Genomic DNA, 17,910 nt, shown 5'->3' with positions numbered 1-17,910 from the left:
AAAAGGGGCTCCACTGAGGGGATAATTTGAAGGTCATCAAAATAAAGAGCAAATTTCAGGATGCATGGATATAGGTTTAAAATGTGAACTGTGGACCATTTCCCCTTTCACTTCAGCCACCAGATCTTTGCATCTCCCCTCTGATACACACGAGATGCCTGGAAAGGGTAATATGCACTCACTGGCCATAAGGTGTATATAAATAGCATCTGATATCCCAACTGTAGAGGATGTTATCTTTATAAAAGATAAAATTATTTTTATCCTTCTGAGAAAGAGCACAAAGATTGTCTGGTTAATCACTCAAAGATAAAAGAAATTCAGCATTAGTGTTCCACATAAATCCATTACTTTGCTCTTTCTCTGTCTGTATTACACTGCTGTCTTTCATTATAGTGATGAGAGTAAACTCTTTTCATAATGTTAGTTATTATAAGCGTCACACTCCTTATTGCTCTGAGAATACTGAAGACACTTCACAAAGTTCATTTAAATGAAAACAAAATAGCTAAGCATAGCAGAGATATTTTGACATATCTGTATTTAAAACAATGTAACAGTGAAAACTTCCCTCACAAATAGTGCCTTTAAATTTGTTCCAGAATTTGCTGCTGCTGAGTGGCACCAGCAGAGGCTTGTGCTTCGAGGCTGCACTTAACACAATCCACAGGAGTTGCTGCTGATGTACACCTTAATGATGCTGCTGTGAAAATTCACTTTTAATCAATACCAAAATGTTTTCAATATCAAAATTTTCAGAGTAATAAAAATTTCGGAAGATCTTTGGAAGAAGAGAAAGTCAAAACCCCCAAACAGAAACAGTGAACTACAGCAGGCAAATTCCTATCAGCCTACTGCAATTCAATCCACATTGCAGTTAAAAAGCATCTCAAAATGAAACAAAGGAAAGCCCAATGTCTTAACAAAGGTACCTTAATAAATAAATATCAAAAAATCAGAGAGAAAGCCCTTAGAATCATATACCATTTAAAATGCCACCTGCCTTATAGCCAAAGTATGAATTTCTGACTTCTGACTGGCAACACCCTCAAACTTAAAGAAAACTACTGCAAGGGAAAAAAAACCCCATAAGCAAAACCTTGCAAACTAATTGCTGTATTACAGAAGTTGTGTAATAACCTGTATTGGACTGATGCAACTACAAACATGGTCATCCATCATAAAGAGCTGAGCTTACTAAAAATAACAAATACTTACTAAAAATACAAATACATAAACACACTCAGGCTGTTATCATGGATGATGCTAGTGTAGCAATAACACAGAAAACATGGGTAGGTGATACTTAGTTAAAAATACTAGGAAATTCCATCAGCTCAAGAAAATCATTATGGCTTCCTATATGCAATGAAAACTAAAAACATTAAAATTAATTAATTAATTAATCAATGTGAAGAAAAGAGATTGTGACTTGGAATGGACATTGTTTCTTTTTACAGAATTGAGATGAGGATGGCATTTGCTAAAAGACACCATTTCTTTTCTTCCAGAGGTTGTCACTTGTCCTTTTCAAGCTACTTTATCCTTATTTCTCTGGTGTTTCATAATGACTCACAGTACCTCTAAGTGTACAAAAAGAGTCTGCTTCACCTGTAAGCTGGCTCCTATTTAATTTTAAATCACTCAGCTGTTAACAAGAAATCCTTTTTAATCCAATGGAAATCTTTTTTTTTTCTCTTTTAATTTTGGAACTTTCCTAAGAGAGAATTTCCTTGCCTATGATTTTTGTAGCTTTAAATATTGCAAAAGAGCAAACATGATTTGTCACCATGGCACAGCTGATTGAAGCTGTTCACAGCAGAAATGATGCTTTGAAAGAGAAGTGGTACCTACCTTGCAGACTCTAATGGGGGGCAAAGAGGCTGCTCTATGAACTTGGGATGTTCCCCTGGGCTTTGGAGGACTGCTTGAGGCAACACCTTCATTTGCACTAAAACAAACAAACAAAACCAACATTATTTGAAACAACCCCTTCACAACAATGTGGTTTATTTTCCTTCTTGTGCTGCTTCCCAGGCCACTCTCTGGTATTTCCAGTGAATTAAAACCCAACTCCAGTTCCACACAAATCTCAGCATTACTTCTGTAGGACACAGCACAAAGGACTGGTCATTATTTAACTTTCCAGGGATTTCTCTCTTTCACTGAGGTGCTCTTGATTTCCATAGGGATAGCTGATTCAGGAACCAATACCTGCATGGGATTCCCCTGAGCTATCTCATTACTTCCTATCTTGGTCCAAGTAGTGATAATATTTTAACTTAATACACAACATGGACAGATGATGGAATATACAGGGTGCAAAGCAACAACAGGCACTGTGTTAATGTTCAAAATCCTACATAATCATACTAGAAAAAAAGCTTTTGAAGGAAAAAAAGGTAAGTAATGCTATACTTACAACACAGGTTTTACTTACAACAAAAGCCAAAAGCCTCACAGTTATTTAGAATCGTCTGGCTTGTCATCTTGAAGTACATAAATGCTAATAGGACTTTTTTGTCATATAGAGCTACTGTGTTTTTTCCCCAAGTATTCAGTCTACACTTCCTACCATTAAAGTTTCAGCTGCCAGTTCCTTCATTTTGCATGTCTGTGATCTGAGGACGTTAGCAGCAGGAGCACCCTTACTTTTAAATTTGGTTTAATGTAGGTATTGCATGCCCTGCTGGTAGGCCTGAAGGCATAAACTTTTAATAGGGATGGAAAAACAGAATATAATAAGAGGGGGAAAAAGAATTTAACTATTTGCTACATTTAGTGAAAGGAAATTTATTTTTTGGGAAATAGGTTTTAGATACGAATCAATTTGTTACTGAATGATCAGCATCAGATTAGCAGATATTTTATATATTAGCCTTTCTGGGATCAAAAGCCAGTTCACTGATGCAGTATTTTGCTGTGGTTATATTGACGTAATTTTTTAAAATTGTGTTACTGAGAACTGAATAATAAAGAGAACTATAATTTGAAAGGATGACAGGATAGGATATTTCTTCTAAGTCATTCTTTTGGGGCCTTGTACTAATGATAATATTTTCTACAGAAAGAAAATAGGTATTATTTATAGATAAACTGGTCTGCAATTAGAGGCAGCAAAATTTAACAGAAATGTGTCCTAGAAAAGAAAAAAAATCAATAGAACAAAAAACATATGGGTAATTCATCATTATAAAAGATTACACTTCTCACAGAGAATGACAGGTTTGTATACAAAAACTATATAGAAAGGAAAACCCCTTTTTAGGAAGATGCTATTCAGTGAGAAAGAGTAATTGGACTTTGAAACAACAATATTGAAGCCCAGAGAAGATGCAAAGCTTTGTACAAGCTTTGTTGTGAGGTATTAGGTGGGAAAATGAACACAGCCATGCCCTAGTGGAGGCTGAGGAATGGCAAGCCAGAGGGGCTGACTGCAGCTATGGGGCAGAAACGGGGGGGAAGCAGCTGCAAGGAGACCCCCACAGAGCCACTCCAGCCATGGAAAGCTATTGATAGGGAGCTCTCATTTGGGGACTGCCACAAAGCACCTGGCTGGAGCACACAACGAGTCCTTGCTGGCTCACACACTCCATGTTCCCAACTCACAGAGAAGAGGCTATCAGGCACACAGGTCACACATGAGGCACACATGCAGACATTTTTCTTAGCATGTTTCTGCCTCACAAGGACTAAAATACTGCCCTGGCTCCAATTTTAAACTCAAAGCTTGGGAGAGGAAAAAAACCCCAAGCTGCTTCATAATAATGCCAACTGAACTTTTACTTTAGATGTGGGAGATGACCTTCAGAGTGAAATAGAGGGTGTATTTCTCCTTTTCTCTCATTTCCAAGGTAACTAATTCTTACAGGTAAATTACATGACAGAAGGCACCACATCCTTCTGAAATTCATGTTATTTCAGTCGTGTAAATTTCATTGCTGGTCATTTAAAGATCACTTTACATCTTGCTCCTTTATGATAAAGTCCAAGCCATGTCTCATTTACTTCCTCAAACACCCAGAGAATTCAGTGAAACATGAGGTGGTGCAGTTTGTTTCTAAGAAGTGCTTCACTTAATCCCGCAATGAAGGGAATCTCCCCATGGATGTAATTGACCCAAGGTGCACTGAAGCTGAAGGTAAAACACCCGCTGAGAGCAATGGTGCTTTTCCCAGCACCTTTTGGGAAACCCCTTTGCTCTTCCTACACATTTTCTGAGGTATTAACTGGAGGCTGAGGATTTCCCTCCCGGGAAGGAGGAGAGGAAGCAGGCATGGATACACCACGCCTTTGTGGGCATATCTGCAGCTACTTGGCACCTCGTAAGATAAAGGGACATCAGAAAGTGACAGGACAGACTTACTGGCACGCAGCTTTACTACACTGAAAGTAATAGTGTAAATTGATTAAAAAAATAAAAACGAGCAATACATTTTTGAAATCTACAGCCAGCGTGATAGATGCTATTTGTTCCAAGTGACCTGGACGCGGTCACGGCCTCTGCCCGACCCGTATCCTCAACGCCCTCCGTCCCTGCGGCGCTGGGAATTCAGCCGCCATCCGCCGCTGCCTGGCTGTCACCAACCACTGCCCAGGGACACCCCAGCGTGTGCCTTCACCTGTCCCGCTACACACCCCGGCCCTTGGCTCCGGTACCGATAAAATGTACCCCATGGCCGGAGCTCCCCGGTGCACAGACCTGGGCTCATGGTGCGGCCGCCGGACGAGCTCTCTCCGCCGGCCCGGCCCTTCACGGGACGCCGCGGCCTCGCCATGGCGACGGGGCCGAGCGGCGCTGAGGGCCGGGCTCCCGGAGCTCTCACGGACCATAACACCCCTTCCCGGGGGCTCGGGAGGCGCTGAAGCCGGGTTAGACCCTGGGAAGCGCTGGGGCAGTGAGGAGTCGGCTCGGCCCGGGGAGTTGGTGCGCTTCCCAGGAGCTCAGGTGGGCTGCCAACGAGCTGCCTCAAACGGGAGCGTCCCTGAAAGCTGAGCGAGTTTCGGAAGCTGGCAAGCAAAGAGCCAGGATCGTGCGGACACCTGAGGAAGTGTGGGCAGGCCCTTAGATGCTAAAGGGTCACCTGCAGCGAGCAGGTTTTCTTCTTTCACAGAATGGTTAGGGTTGGAAGGGACCACAGTGGATCATTCATCTGGTCCGACCTCCCTGCTTAAGCAGGGCTGTCCCAGGGCAGCTGGATTGTGCCCAGATGGTCCATGAATATCTCAGTGAGGGAGGCCACGATCTCTCTGGACTATCAGTTCCAGTGTGTGGTCACTGCACAGTACAGAAGTTCTTCCTCATATTCAGGTGGAACTTCCTGTGCATCAGTTTCTGCTGTTGCCTCTTGTCCAATTGCTCATCAGAGCATCAAGCAGAGCCTGGTCCATCCTCTTGGCATCCCTCCCACAGATACTGACAGTCCTTCACGAGGTTTCCCCCCAGTCAGCTCAACTCAGGCTCAGCTCCCTCAGCCTTTACCTGTAAGATCAATGCTCCAGTCCCTGAATCATCTCTGTTGCCCTCCATCCTTTCAGGACCTCTGAACCCTCCTGAAGTCCTTCAGGACTTCTCAGTAAGGGAAAGAGCAAGTAGAAAAAAACATTAGACTGAATCTCTGAGTATGTGACAACATGAAGGCATTTGGTTCGTGGAAAATGTCCTCACTCTGAGGACATTTGATGAGGGTTTGCTGCTTAATTTAAATTTAATGTTAAAGATACACGTACTGTCACAAAGGAGCTGTCGTAAGGGACTGGCCTGCTTGGCTGTCTAGGGGCTGGCCAGAAATGGAAATATTGAAGAGGAATCAATGAGCTTTTGCTAAGTGCAAATGAAAATGGTAAGAGAAACCCAATTGGGATGTTACAGAATATAAAGAGCAGAGATTTTTCAGTGACTTCTCTTTTCGTTGGAAACTTGACACTGGCAGGAGATAATTTTTTTTTAGTACAGATTTGACCTAGTTTTTATTGCTACAACTGCTTGGAAAACAGGAATGTCAGAATCAATTGCTATAATCTATTTTGGAAGGATCAAGTGGACAGAAAGCACTTTAAAAATGTCATTACCTGTTTCTGAGTTGATGGCAATCGAAAACAAAGGATCTTGCATGTTTATGGGTCAATGTTCTAGTGGATAAGTCAGAAGCTGACAGTGTACTTAGCTGATATCAAATCACACTAGAGAACAGCCTGACCCATGCCTTACCCACCTACAACACATAGGAAAAGCACTGCTGGACTCAGTGAATTTCAGGCTGAGTGACGTGTGCTGAAGGTCTCATGCTGCCAGTGTTAAAATGTACTTGGAATTTCAAAATATTTAAAATGTCAATTTCCTAACTCAAAAAATGTTGCATCCAACACAGAGGAATTTTATATTAGACCTCATGTTGTCAGATGAAAAGGAATTGATCACAGAACTAAAAATTAGCCATAGCTTAGGTATAACTGATAATGATTTGATCACATTTGATATGTGCAAACAGAATTAAGTCCAAGCCAATAATACATATACTTAATCCTTTGGAAGTGCTAATTTTATAAAGGTGAATATTATTATAAGGTAAGCCTGTTGGGAGAAGAAATTTAATCTGAAGTGGGAGAATAATAATTGGAAGTGGTTTAAGGGTGGTAGTGCAGATACCCACTCAGCTAGAATGCCACAATTAAGGAATAGGTTTGCTGAAAAGCCAGGGTAGTTTACAAGGCAAACATCTGCAAAACTGGAGGAAGAATGTGGTGTCATTCATGTACACTGAAAGGTAGGAATTGTAGAAAATTCCTGTGGCAAGTAAAAGGTTATGAGGGAAATATACATATGGTCAACTGAGTTAAAATGAGGAAATTGGAGGGGTTTTGCAAGTATAGAATACAGAAAATTATCTGAATAGCAAGAAGACCCTATTAAGATGAGAGCTTAAGCCTTAATCAGTGAAAACTTCAAATGTTAAAGATACACATACTTGTTCTGTCCTTTGGGAAGATGGCAGCTGACGTAAATATGTTGTAGAGTTGTTTTCTATTCAAAGATGAGGGAGAATGGTTCAGTTACTGAAGGAAAAAGTTTTGGAATGAACATGTCTATCAATGTTCATATTCAGAAGTTCTTGAAACACTAAGACTTTTTAAAGGAAGATGAAGCTAGTATTGTTCTAATAGCTTAAAAGAATAAATGGCATAATAATAGCTTACCAGTGTGACATTGATCAGGCAAAATACAGAATAGACAGTATTGTTAACTCAGTTAACAAATAATTTAAAAGAAAAAAGACATTTCCAATTACTCTGGGCTCCTGCTAAAAAAATCTTTATATCCTGGCAGAAAAATAGAGCCTGGCAATCCGACTTTGCTGTCTTAACGAGGCTGCAGGTTTTGCTTATTGATGTAATTTAATTCGATTTCAGGAAAGCATTTGACTTGTTATCATTTGGCTTTTTGGATTAAACACTTCAACAACACAATTATTTGTATCGTGTACATAAGCTTACAAAGAAAACTTGTAAAAACAGAAAAGATAAACCAGAAGATTTAAAATTACTCTTAATATTCTGGAATGATATCTGGAGTACTTCACAAGCAGACATTTACGCCACAGCTACATCTCCTGTGTTAAACATATATAATTCATTTTACTTGGAAGCAAAGTTAGAATATTTTTATGGAGATGTGTTCAAAGGATCCTGCATGCCAAACAATATGCAAGTTAGAGAGAACACTCTTTAGCAGAGAATCAAAGGCAGTCTACATCTCTATAGTAATACGAAGAGGCAGTAGCCTTTCTGTGGTTAAGGACGAAACCAACTCCTATTACAATGCTGTGTTCTAGCACCAATTTAATTTGCCTAGAAATGTTTGGCCTGCAAATCCTAAAGAGAAAGGATGTCAGTCCATAGAAAAAAAATTCAGTCGCCAGCACATTTTGTTCCTATCATTAGAGTGGGTTTTCTCCCAGTTCTGTAAGTAATGATAATTTCCAAGGAACGACAATATTTTATAGCAGATGCTCTTTGCAAAAACTGTATGAAGAATTAATTTGTTTGACAAAAAATTGATTTCAGACGTTGGCATATTCAAAAATGTAACCTAGCGAGGTAAAAAGTGCAATGTATGGATCACTATGAGTAGCTGCTACCCTTAGGAAATATGTTTGTGCACCTGTAATGGTTACATGGAAAACAAATTGCTGTGCTTAAATGTGGCAATGTCCAAGACTTACCAGAACATATCTGGATACTACTGAATACTTGAATACTGCTGATTAAAAAAAAGTGGTTTGATTCCTGCCTATCTGTTAATCTTTGGTCCATGGTAGTTCTGATTTTCCTGTTACTTATCCACCTATCCACTACACAAAAATGCCTCAAATCTGAAATGTCCCCAGTCCTTCACTTTAGAAGGGAGGGAAGAGGGAGAGGCTTGGTGCACACTAAAATATCATGGAGAAAAGTATGGAGGGAAAAAAAAGGAGGAAAGGCCAGACTGTTAAAAATACAAAATCAGGGAACCAGAGGGGGACAACACTGAGCATGCTACCAGGTAGCAATCAGCATACATAGATTTTCTTGGCATTTTCCTGAGAGCACCTAATAAACGTAGTCATGAATGTTGGAATTGCAAATAATGCAGCTTTTCAAGAGTCACGGTCTTAAGTCTTTATATCATGCCATTGTAAGCTCTATATTCTATGTTGTCTGATATATCAAGAGTTCTATGCAAAGGTTCCATATCACCAGAGTTTCATACCTCCCCAATGTTTCTCACAGACAGCTCCTCTAAGCACTGACTGTTCCTAGTCCTTGCAGCAGCCATCTGATTCCTGATCCCACCAATCCACTCTTTTATAACACTGTTCTTATTGGCTGCAGGTGTGGCCTGTTAACATCAGGCCTGCTCCTGATTTTAGTGATTGGTTCAGCTGCAACTCATTGGGCGATAAGATTACATTCTATATCACCTTCATTTACCCACACTGTATCCCCCTACAATTCTACATGCATTACAGAAAAAAGTGGCCCAGCATGCACTTTATATGTTATAATAAAGTGAAATTTATGCCATTGATATCTCCTCCTGGTTATCTTTACTTATTTCAAATATTTTTATAGGTCTGCATCAGATGGATTTTCACCTACTGAAACATTTTTTACAATGTCAACTGACTTGTTTGGCCTTCTTTTGAAAGCTGTCTAGAAAGATTTATACAAAAAGTTAATCAAACTACATCACTGACTCAGCTCATCAGAACAACTTTTTCATCACCATAACAATATCTTTGTGACATCTAGCTTATCATCATGAATTATGGGGGAAAGGATAAACAACCCATTAAGAAATTAAAGGCCCACAAAGGTGCAGTTTGATAAAGGATAAAAAAAACCCACGGGGTATGTATAATAAAATCTCTCTCCCCTGAAGAGTGATTGTTATCTTTCTTTCATGAGCGTCGAAGACCTGGAGCTTCTCAGTGCCTCAGGCAAGTGAGTTTGAAGGTCTCCTTCATGATTGAATAGAAAATTGTAATCAGAATTAGGTTATGGCTGTTTATCCTATAGAGCATTTTAAAAAATGTTTTATGTGTAGAACTGATATTAGTAACTGAGAGGAAAAAGCCACTGTAATCACATTTAGAAAACTCCACTGTATTTTCAGTATTCAGTCTGAAATTATCTGTTTATTCTGGTGTGTGTTGGGACAAGCTGTGCCATAAAAAACTGAGCTAAATAGTTCTAAAACATTAATTTGTATAGTCTTCATCCTGTAATAAATGGAAGCCTGGGTAAAAGAACAGTGATGTACAGATAAAGATGTCTTTACAACCCCAAGAGAAATAAGTTATTCTTAAATAAGTTTTCATTTCCTGAGACAAAATATGCAGCCAATATTCTTACTGTACAGCAATTAATTATGCCTTTCTTTATCCTAATGGAAGACAGCAGTATTTACAGCCTTTCACACTCCTCTGAGTGAATTTCATGATGCTGTACGTGGTATGGCTTGTGGCTGAATGAGAATCTAACTAAATCAAGGGAGGTGCAATCAAAATGAATGACTTAAGTGATGACAGTAGAATTATCCTGTACAGTTCTGTTCCTTGCATGATAAATTATGCTTAAATTGGTGAAAAAAATGATTTGAGATAAGAAAGACTGCCAGCAAGATATGCTCATATTCAGCTGGCAGATGAATTATTTTTTTCCCAATAAGTTGAAACTCCTAAGTTTTGCTCTTGGTCCCTGAAGATTGTTTGCTCCTAATTGCTACTAAACTCTTCTTTCATTATAATTTTCTATTTATGGTCACACCCATTAATGGCATCTCATCTAAAACACTGATACAGACAACAGCAATTATTATTGCAGGCAACATCTAAAACACTGATACAGGCAACAGATCCCTTTTTGTGATGGAGCCCAGCCCTGAGACCTGTATGCACTAGTACAGTGGAAATGATAACTAACAAATAACAACATGCTTACTACAGAAAACAGATGTCTCTTGAGGTTGGCATGTCTAAAATAGTCTTTCTAGATGACTTCTGGAGCACTGTCAGTGACAGCCAGCATTGCCTTTGGCCTGTTCTCTGTTAGCCCACGATTTATAGGATGTGCTCACATGGGAGAATACCGGTAGAGGCTCACCTACATTTAAAAGGCTTACCTATAGAGGTGTATCAGTTAAAGTAGCAGGAGTGAAAAGGCATGGAAAGGTCACATCTAGGAAAATAATTTGTTGTTCTTACATAGTCTAAGGCAGCATTTAGGTGTCTCATGCCAGAGATAGCTCACATCCTTTGGGTTCAGTAGGTCTGGTGATTAATGGATGTTTATACTCCACTGGGTAAACTCCTTTCTATCCATAAGGCTAAGAACAGTTGCTCCTTTTTTTGGTGAGTAGATGCTTAAATTGAATTTTGGAAACTTTGGGGTGAAAAGCACTTTGTATGCATACACTTCCACATCCAGTACCACTGGTACTTACCTCCAAACCTTTGTTATAAACCTGTCCATTATACTGCTAGAACTTTGCCAAAGTGTCCCTACCAAATTATTTTGTGGAAGTTTCTCATACATTAGATTGTTGTTATCAACCAGGCACAAAAGTGATACTGAAATTACAATGGAGGCCATTTTAACATTCCCTATCAGTGACATGAATATAGGCTTCATTTATTAATTGTAGCTGATTAGCCACAAGGCAAACATTTAATTAAACCTTGGGAGACAATAACATTGCACATAAATTATCCATTTAAGAGCACAAAGGTCTTTATATTTCATTAAAAATTGTTTAACCAATAACAACACATCTAAAGTTCAATCTGTATTTGCAGAGCATTTGAAGCCAGAGAATTCCCTTGTGCATTGCTGAGGTTTTTTTCAGACATTTATTTCTTGATGTGTTTTGATTTGTATTTACTTACCATTTGTTCATGCTGTTTTCCTGATTAGTCAGACTGCCACTCAAATCGCGGGTTAACAATTGATTTAAAAATTCCTACCAAATTATTTACTTTTAAAATTATTTCAAAATAGTCTAAAAGATATGTTAGGTGCTCATGGGATTTAGAAAAGCAAAAATCCAAACAAATGTGATGTATTAATTGCTATGAATTGAAGGCTTCTCTTTTGAATTATTTTTGTCCAATGCAGTTATTTTCTGTTCTTCTAGCACTAGGATTTTTTTTTCCTGCAAGAATATATGCTTATTGTTTTATATGTTTTCCTGAAAACTGGCATATTATATTAAATGTATTTTTAGATTTAAGCAGAAAGATGACTGCTAAAGAAACCGTTATATTAGTCTAAAATTCAGTTTTCCACAAAAGCCCCCTACTTTTGGTGAGTTTGAGAAGATCATTATCTGTTCTGTGAAGTGACTTTAAGAACTGAGAACACCCTTGAAACATTTGTGGTCAGTCATAAGCTTTGTGGGCAGTACAATTTTATTTTTTTTCAGCACGTTTTCTACCCAGAACATTTTCTAAATATTGTAGACTGAGGCAAAGATATTTTAAAAGTAGCCAAGGGGGAAAAAAACCCCTCTGATAAAAATAAAAACAGTTTATATAATGTAGTGCACTGATTCTTATTTCATATATTTAATAGGACTTAGAGCTCAACCTCAAAGTTATAAGAGCTTGATACTAAATTCTATTTCACTATACTGTGATACTTTTTAAGGAGCACAGGGAAGCATGATGTGAGGTATACTTGATTTTCTTTCAGTGTGTTTTTATTTACATAAAATATTACAAAAGTATCATACAAATATTTGTGTCTCAGAGATTACAGATATTTTCTGGAAATAAGTCAAAGGATATTCCTATAAATGTTAATGCCAGCTCACATGCCTGCCACCTTCTTTACCTGGCTTTTATCTCTGTAGGCAATACTATAGCAGGAATCTTGCCTCTGTTTTCAAAGTGTCTTATTTATAGGAGTACAGTGAAAACAGATTCTGCTTAATTGTGAGATAAAGGCACTTCTGAAATCAGTCTGGTGAGGCATTACCAATGCTTTGCAAATAATTATTTCTTCTGCTAAGACATTGAAACCAGACAAGCTAACTTGTCTTGTAATACAACTTTTCTTTAAAAATTGCTGAACTTAAGGAAATGAGCACCACCAAGGGATATGATTAAACCTTAGAGATGAGCCCTCTAATATCCCAAGCTAGCCTCCTTCCATTCATATTTGGGAATAGGCTCTGTGACTTTCCTAAGCAGTTGGTTTTTTTCTCTTTTCCCATTTGATTTTTGATTTGGAAAGAGAGGATAAAAAACCCCAAAACATCTAGAAATCAATTATCAAATAAAAGCAAGCAGACAAAATAACCACACCAAAACACAAAAGCTGAAATGCAGTAGATTTGCACAACTGCCTGTGAAGTTAAATGTAGGTTACTACATTCATCTACAAAGATATTTAGATGGCAAATGGAAAGTAGCTGCTGTGAACATAACATTCATATATAATTGAAGTACCCAAGAGTAAAGTACTGAGGCACAATAGGTGACAACTGATAAAAACAAGAGAAGAAGTATAAAACAGGATACAAAACTCTGGGGAATATAGGGAATATCTAACGCAGGCTGAAGAGTCTACAATAACTGGATCAAAATTACCAGATAATACAAAAATAATAACTGAACTGATAAAGCCAGAGAATTCAGCAAAGTGCTGCTGTTGGAATGATCCTTTACTGAAACTAGAAACATTTGCTTGATTTCCTTCACTACCACGCAAATAAGAGGAAGATTTTTAGGTGCCTGCAAGATGTCCAGAACAGAGAAGCAGGAGTTTCACAGCAAAAGCCACTGGCTTCAGTCATTCTTTAAGGATCTGCCTCAAAACAAAGTGTTCACACATGAAGGTGATATTTATTGTCCCTCAGTTTGCAGGGATGTCCAAGTGTAACCCCAGTTAATACTGGTCCAGTCTAACCCTACACTTATTTTGCTTGCTTATCTGGTCAAAGTTAAATCTTTTAGAGTATCAAGCAGAAGACAGCAGCTGGAAATGACAGATGAGGGCCATAAATCCTGAGAAAGGCATTATCACTACGCTAAGAGCAGAACTTGGATCTACATGCAGTCGCAGTAGGCTTTGACGCAAACCCCTTCGTCTTGTGGTGGCTGCAAGGCCCAAAGGGTTGAGTCACATTCTCCCCTAAATGTGAAACAGACATTTGTGTCCATTTCTCATGAATTAGGCTTTGGGAGAGCATGTTTATTGAAAACAGATGGTTGTGGCATTCTTCCACGGACAAGCTTCATGCTATTGTAATTGTAGTACACATCTGTGTAGCCTTTTTACCCCACAGCTTCCTAAGATGCAGAGAATTTAGGCATGTTGTCTATCTCTCTCTATCCTGACCATCATTTTCCACAAATTTACTGGTGCTTTGAATTTTAAATTTCTCAGCTCCGGAAAGGATGATATTAAAGGTGGCTTTTCTTGGGACTTGACCATAAACTCAAAACCTTCATAACCTGGAGTACTGAGCACAGTTCTGGTCCTGCTAACATAAGAAGGACATGGAACTGTTGGAGCAAGTCCAGAGGAAGAACAAGAAGTTGGAGGCCTGGAGCACCTCTCCTATGAAGGAAGACAAGCTGGGAAGAAAGAAAATTTGGGCTTTTCAGTCTGCAGAAGAGAAGGTTGTGTGGAGACCTTGTAGCAACTTTTCAGGCTACAGCTAGGCTACAGGGAAGCCAGAGAGGGACTCTTTGGCAGAAACTGCAGTGGTAGGAAATTGTGGAGAGCTTTTTTCAGACATGGCTTATAGAAAAAGGCCATGATCACATACAGCTGGTTAAAAAGTAAAAGGCAGCTGTAAGCAGCAAGTTCTCAGGCTTTTCCTTAAAAACAATAAATACCTTGTCCTTGGCTAAGTTATGAGAAAAACATGGTGGAAAACATGGAGTCCTTGAGAATGGTCAATAACAAGTCAACAACAGGATGAGAAAAACAAGTATTAGCCTCAACAAGAAACCACAGGTATTAGCAACAAAGGAGGGGCTGGCATGTAATCTGTAACCAATGATGAGCTCAGGTTTTGCAATATGTATGAGCTTAATTAACACTACTATAAAAGTGTGTAAACTGGATCAATAAATCTGAGATCGATGCTCATCAATCGGATGTGATCGTCTCCCTTCACTTTCATCAGGAAATTTGGAAAATTTAAGGAAATTTAGGTTAGATCTTAGGAAGAAATTCTTTACTGTGAGGGTAGTGATACACTGACACAGGTTGCCCAGAGCTGTGAATGCCCCATCTCTGGAAGTGTTCAAGGCCATGCTGGATAAGGCCTTGGCAACCTGGTCTAGTGCAAGATGTCCCAGTCCATCGCCATGACATGGAACTAGGTGATCTTTAAAGTCCATTCCAAGGCTTCATATTCTATGGCTCTATGATTCTCTAACAACCCATTACCTTTATGTTGTAACAACATCAGTTCAGCTTTGTCTTAAGTGTTGCCAGATAGATGTTCTTACAGTGTGATTAATGATAATTTCTTTGAACAATGTTCATTAAACAGTTTGAACTAAGTACATGGAACAAGCTGAACTGAAATTGTATTTTAGTAGCATGGCCCAGCTGGGAGATGAGTTATGGCAGTAGTAAAGATAATAATTTGAGTTTACTGCTAGAAAGATTGGAAACAAATGTCCATAATGAAACTCAACGTTAAATCCTCCTGAATGATACACTGTAACATCAGCATCCATCTGTCCTTGGTGTTGGATTTGTTGAGAGGAATTTCTGGTGTCCAGAACCCAGTATGGAGGATTCAGCCAAGATATTTCTGCTTTGCAGAACCAGTCTTGTCTGCCATAACAATTTACATAAAGTCAGGGTTAAGAATTTTGCATAATATAGGTTTATAAGGACCTACATTATAATCTTATAATAACCTAATTTTGTAATTTTAACAACTACCTTCTTGTCCTCCCTGTGAACTTTGCCTCTGAACTCTCCTCAAGGCCTCACAGTGAATCCTTGCCCTCTTTAACCTGAGCAGAGCTCAGGCACTGCCTTTTGGCCTCTGCACTCAGCCTTAGTGGGCACTTTCCCTGCACACTCCCTGGGAGCTGGGTCCCTGCTGTCCAGCCAGGAAAGACTTCACAAAGACAAGCTCCCCAGGAGCCATCAGGAATTTCTTTCTCTTCTCCATTGCAAATTAACTGGCAAATGTTCTCAAAGTATCATAGCAGAAACATATGGTGACTGAAGTGTATGAAATACAGGCATTGTAGAGATCCTACCTAGATTTTAACAATATAAAGAGCTGAAGAAAATGGTGTGAGAAACAGGCAGCTGCCTGGCTTGTTTCTGATGAGATGGTGAGTCTCCTTCCTTGTGCATTGTGTTTTCCTTCAAGTATTGCTGTTTCTTTCCCTCATTACAGCTAAATTTTTGTTTTTCTAGAACTCTTAGCAACATGGACCTTCTCCCTAAAAGAGCAGTCCTTTGGTTTTGCTGTCTTTATGTTACTGTATTTTTCTCAGTATTTTTATGGTGTCTTTTGAAGAGGGACATAATTCTGTGTCCATACAGATAGGGAGTAGGCAAACAGGGCAGCACATCATTCAGAAGCACTGGCAGGCATGCCCAGAAAAGCAGGTCATACAGCTTATGACACAGTCATATGCACAAGGAAGGGAAGCAAAAATTACATATTTTGTTCTTCCCAGGAAAGATTTAGTCAAGAAACATTCATCTCAGATCACTTATTTACATACATGAGGACACATGATGACACCACATACAATGTCTAGTAAAAGTAGTGGCAAAGGTAGGATTTCAACATAAAATCTTAGATGGTTTATAAAATGAAATGAAGGAAGATCCATTAAATAATGAAATAAAATTAAAATCTCACATCTGTTCTTATACAGTCACTGATCACTTAATGGAACAATTTTGATTTAAAATTATTAAGTCTTTGCAGCTTATCTGTTTCATTTGTAAGTGAAGAAGGTCTAGTCAAATCTGCCACTCAGTCTTAAAAGATTCTGTTCATTCAAACAGTTTCTTATCCAAAAAGTTTTGTACTTATTTTAAAAGGTGAGATAATCCCTCATTATTATAATGCTAATAATTGGCAGGTTAGAAAAGCAGAGAAGCAAGTCTTCAGAAAATTTACCTTCTGTTTATATCTTCAAAGCTGCCAGCTGTATTTTCAGTAATTGACAATAATATATTGTTGAATTAATAGACATGCTATACTTTTTGATGTTTGCACAAAAGTTGAAGCAGAGGATAAATAAACCTGATAATTGTATGTATAATTTGAAAGTAAAATTGATAAGTTATTGTTAATTTTCCTGTGGGTTAAAAAAGTTTTGGGATTGAAAATCCTATGTACCTACACAAATCAAGCATTCCTCCTTTAAAAATTCTAAATTCTACAGGATTTCTGTAGCAATGATTTCAGACACTCTAAGTAATAAGAGCAATACTGCAGTTTGCAGTAATTACTATAGAATACGATATTTTATAAAGGTGGCATTTCATATTTCATCCAGTTAAATTCAGTTATTCATGTTTTAAAATTAATGTGCTGAAAGGTAGACAGGTAAATAATAAAGGGCAAAGATACAATTATGCAGATAGAGAAACAAGTATTTAAATCTAGACTTCTCTGTCTATATTGATATAATCTGCATACAGTTGCATTGCAGCATGTTGTTATAATAAAAGGGTAAAGAAGACATCAGATTTTTCTGGATGTGGATCTTATTACTAAGACAGAAAGTGGTAGCTAATGCTGCAAAACAGAACTTCGCACCAGTAAGAATATGTGGATCTAAAGTGCTAAATGCAACACATTGAGTATTATGGAGTGGCTTTATTCTTTGATAGACATCTGAGTTATGATTTGTAATTAGTAATCATTGGTCTAACTACTTTTGCCTGTGCCACTGTTTAACCCCAGCCAGCAACCCAACCTCTGGCATCCCCTTGCTCACTGCCCCACCAGCAGGACTGGGGAGAGAACTGGAAAGGTAAAAGCTGGAAAACTCATGGGTTGAGATAAAGACAGTTCAACAGGGAAAGCAAAACCACAAAAAGCAAAGAGCAAAAGAAGGAATTCATTTCCTGCTTTCCATGGACAGGCAGGTTTAGTCATATCCCGGAGAGCAGGGACCTGTCACAGGTGACTTGGGAAGACAAACATCTCTTCAACATACTGAGCATGATGTCACATGGTGTGGAACATCTCTTTGGTCAGCTGGGGTCACCTGTCCTGGGTGTGTCTCTTCCCACTCCCCCTTGCCAGCGTGACAGTAGAAAACATCTCCACATTATCAGCTCCGTGTTCAGCACAAATCCAAAGCACAGATCCATAGCAGCCACTGGAAATACATTAACTCTGCTGCAGCCAAAGCCAGCAGA

At 38.7% G+C, this 17,910-nt stretch overlaps 1 protein-coding gene and 1 long non-coding RNA gene across 2 annotated transcripts in view; both read right to left on the bottom strand.

Moving 5' to 3' along the window:
* Nucleotides 1–4,712, bottom strand: part of TTC29 (tetratricopeptide repeat domain 29) — a 71,888-nt gene extending 67,176 nt beyond the window's left edge. The window contains exons 1-2 of the mRNA XM_059471468.1: nt 4,703–4,712; nt 1,855–1,951 (exon numbers count right to left, since the gene is read on the bottom strand). Of these exons, the coding sequence (XP_059327451.1) occupies nt 1,855–1,951; nt 4,703–4,712 (107 nt within the window). The remainder of the gene's footprint in view (nt 1–1,854; nt 1,952–4,702) is intronic.
* Nucleotides 1–8,805, bottom strand: part of LOC132072014 (uncharacterized) — a 118,100-nt gene extending 109,295 nt beyond the window's left edge. Inside the window, exon 1 of the long non-coding RNA XR_009418281.1 lies at nt 8,750–8,805. This is a non-coding gene — a long non-coding RNA (uncharacterized LOC132072014). The remainder of the gene's footprint in view (nt 1–8,749) is intronic.
* Nucleotides 8,806–17,910: the final 9,105 nt, after the last annotated feature.

This window comes from Ammospiza nelsoni, chromosome 4 (assembly GCF_027579445.1).
Source record: "Ammospiza nelsoni isolate bAmmNel1 chromosome 4, bAmmNel1.pri, whole genome shotgun sequence".
Taxonomy (NCBI): domain Eukaryota; kingdom Metazoa; phylum Chordata; class Aves; order Passeriformes; family Passerellidae; genus Ammospiza; species Ammospiza nelsoni.
Note: the sequence above shows the minus strand (reverse complement) of the source record. Positions and strands in the feature narration are given on the sequence as shown.